This window comes from Hemiscyllium ocellatum, chromosome 35, assembly GCF_020745735.1.
Source record: "Hemiscyllium ocellatum isolate sHemOce1 chromosome 35, sHemOce1.pat.X.cur, whole genome shotgun sequence".
Classification (NCBI taxonomy): Eukaryota; Metazoa; Chordata; class Chondrichthyes; order Orectolobiformes; family Hemiscylliidae; genus Hemiscyllium; species Hemiscyllium ocellatum.
The window spans coordinates 41,420,411-41,423,594 of NC_083435.1; the positions used below are offsets into that span (position 1 = coordinate 41,420,411).

Below are 3,184 nucleotides of genomic sequence, written 5' to 3' on the forward strand. Positions count from 1 at the left end.
TAATCAGGGGTGGAAATGTCCCTTATGCTGTGTGAGAAGATCCAGCTGAGAGAGCTGTTTACTCGGTGCTTTGTGCTGAACTGTGTGACTGGAGCTGTGTGTTGGATACTGAATGTGTTTATTGGAAGCATTTCCCTCTGATTTCCAGGCTGAGTTTTGTTGATGGCTGATTCCTGAATATAAGTAGTATGACTCGATGGTCTGTTTCTCACTGTAATTCTATCTATGTAACTTTCCGTGGTTGGATTTGAACTCTCAATCTCAGGACTGTTAAACCATGAACATACCAACTTAGCGGCATACCGAGAGGCACGTTTATTGAAGTTATTTTAATGTTTTCTTCATAGATTTTTACCTGAAGGCCTCGGCCTTTCCTAAAAGCCTGGCTTGAATTTGATCATTTTTTTCCCAGTGCTGTGGCTGAGAGCTGAAATTGGATGTGCAGTCTGAGTGAGTACAGTGTTTCTAATTTCTCAGAATAAACCAGAACCCTTCAATTGGCTACTCTGAAGCAATTCTTTCCTTAACTTTTAGCTCAATGTGGTGAAACCAAGTGGATGAAATTTCAAAATCTCCATTAAAATAACTTCCTCTGACTATGTTTAACATTTAAGGCATACAACTGTGGCATGAACTGAGCACATTGTCATGTGATAGCCTTTTAACACACTGCCTGATTATAATTTCCATCGTCCTGACGGCATTGAGGAAGAAAAGGGCTGGAAAGAGAAAACCAAGTCGCCATATTGTCTGCTCCTGGTCACTGTCAGGATCCGTGCTGGAAACAAATGGTGTGTGTCTGTCAAGTGAGGAAAAGGTAAGGACTTATACCTTATTCCTCCACACAGGCAAGAGCAGACTGCCACTCACTGTGGAATAGTCTCTAAACTAAGGAGTTAGAAGAATTGCACCATATTACACCAGAGTATAAAGAGATGATAGATACCACAGATAGATGCTGACCATCACCCAAGAAACAACTGCAAAACTGTGGAGATATGTTGAGTTCCTTTGAAGCATTGCTCAACACAAAGAAGGTTGGACAGTGAAACCAACATCTGGAAATCGGTCAGGTCAGGCCAGTGAGCTTTGATGCTCATCAGATCTGAAACTGGTCAGTGGTGTGGAGCCTTCCATCAGAACCAACCTTTCTGAAGGTTCGGCTGTGGGTGCTCAGTCAGGGTGAGGCTGGGAAGAAATGTGAGTGGCTCCAAGTGTGGTGAGAGCTTCAGTCATTCATTGAGCCTCATGAACAACTGACTCACTCCTAAAGGTGAGATACTGTTAAAGTGTGAGGTGTATGTAGAGTGCTGTATAGGCTCATAAAGATCTCCTAAAACACAAGGTGTATCTGTTGTACAGCTACATGGAAAAGGAACATTTCAAGTGTCAAGTGTGTGACCAAGTCTTTGCACAATTAGCAATGCTCCAGAAACACCAACACTTTCACGATGCGGAGAAGCTATTTACGTGTGAGGTGTGTGATAAAGCATTCACACGGTCATCAAGTCTCAAGGTCCATCAGACAGTCCATACAGGGGAGAAACCCTTTAAGTGTATGGTTTGCAATAAAGCTTTTGCAACATCTACAAGGCTGCTAATGCATCAAACGATTCATACAGGAGAGAGGCTATTTACATGCAATGTGTGCAACAAATCATTCTTAAACTCATCTGACTTTCGTGTGCACCAACGTTTTCACACAGGAGAGAAACCATTCTCATGCGAGCTCTGCGACCAATCTTTCTCAGGCTTATCAACCCTCCGTAGACACCAGCGGATTCACACAGGGGAGAAACCATTCATATGTGAGGTGTGTAATAAACCATTCTCACGGTTAACGAACCTGCAGATCCACCAACGCATTCACACAGGGGAGAAGCCATTCACATGTGAGGTGTGTGACAAATCATTCTCACGCTCAGGAACCCTGCGCAAACATCAACTTATTCACACGGGTGAGAAACCCTTCGCATGCGAATTGTGTGACAAATCATTCTTGCAGTTAACCAGCCTCCAGATCCACCAACGTGTTCACACTGGGGAGAAACCATTCACATGTGAAGTATGTGACAAATCATTTTCAGACTCATCAACCCTCCGTAAACACAGCCGTATTCACACTGGGGAGAAGCCATTCACATGTGAGGTGTGTGACAAATCATTCTCGGTTTCATCAACTCTCCGTGTACATGAGCGCATTCACACAGGGCAGAAGCCATTGAAATGCGAGCTGTGTGACAGATTATTCTCTGTTTCATCGACCCTCCGCAGGCATCAACACACTCACACAGGGAAGAAACTATTCAGATGTGAGGTTTGCAGTAAAGCTTTTGTAACATCAACAAAGCTTCTAATACATCAGAGGATTCACACAGGGGAGAAACCATTTCGGTGTAAATTGTGTGACAAGTCATTCTTGTGGCCCTCAAACCTCCTTCGACACCAATGCATTCACACGAGGGAGAAACCATTCAGGTGCAAGATTTGCAACAAAGCTTTCGCACAATCATCGAGCCTCCTGGTCCATCAGATAATTCACACAGGGGAGAAACCCTTCAGGTGTGAGGTGTGCGTTAAATCATTCTCACGGCTATCGAACCTCCACCGACACCAGCGCACTCATACAGGGGAGAAACCATTCAAGTGTGAGGTGTGTGCCAAATTGTTTTCACAGTCATCGCACGTCCGCAAACACCAACGTGTTCACATGGTAGAAGCCATTTAAGAGCATGGTGTGGAACAAATCATTCCCCTCTATGTACACCAACGTTCACATAGTGGAAAAAACATACATGTGTGAGGTTTGAGATAAAGCTTTGTGACATCTTTGACACTCCTGAAGGGCCAGAGCACTCACTGAGTGGAAAAAAAAATCAAGTGTGAGCTTTGTCTTTCATCAAATCCTCTGCACTCCTGATACATTAGTGGATTCACAAAAGGGAGAAACCCTTCAAGAGTGAGGCATACAACAACTCCTTCTTACACTCATCGATTTTCACACATATCAACACATTCACACGGCGGACAAGCTGCTCAAGTGGGATAAATCATTTTCAAAGTTTTGGAACCTCCTGTCCAATGCGGAGATTTGCACAGAGAAAGATTCTTCAGGTGTATTGTTTCTGACAAACCTGTCAGCTCTTTTTTTCACCTCTTGAAGGAACATCCATCCATCCTGGTA

The 3,184-nt window shown here is 43.8% G+C and overlaps 1 protein-coding gene across 1 annotated transcript; it reads left to right on the forward strand.

Annotated features, from left to right (window-relative positions):
- Positions 1-1,318: 1,318 nt before the first annotated feature.
- On the forward strand, positions 1,319-2,924 carry LOC132832772 (zinc finger protein 271-like). The gene has a single exon (XM_060850908.1). The coding sequence runs from the start codon at positions 1,367-1,369 to the stop codon at positions 2,726-2,728; it is 1,362 nt and encodes a 453-aa protein (XP_060706891.1). The 5' UTR covers positions 1,319-1,366; the 3' UTR covers positions 2,729-2,924.
- The last annotated feature ends 260 nt before the right edge of the window (positions 2,925-3,184 follow it).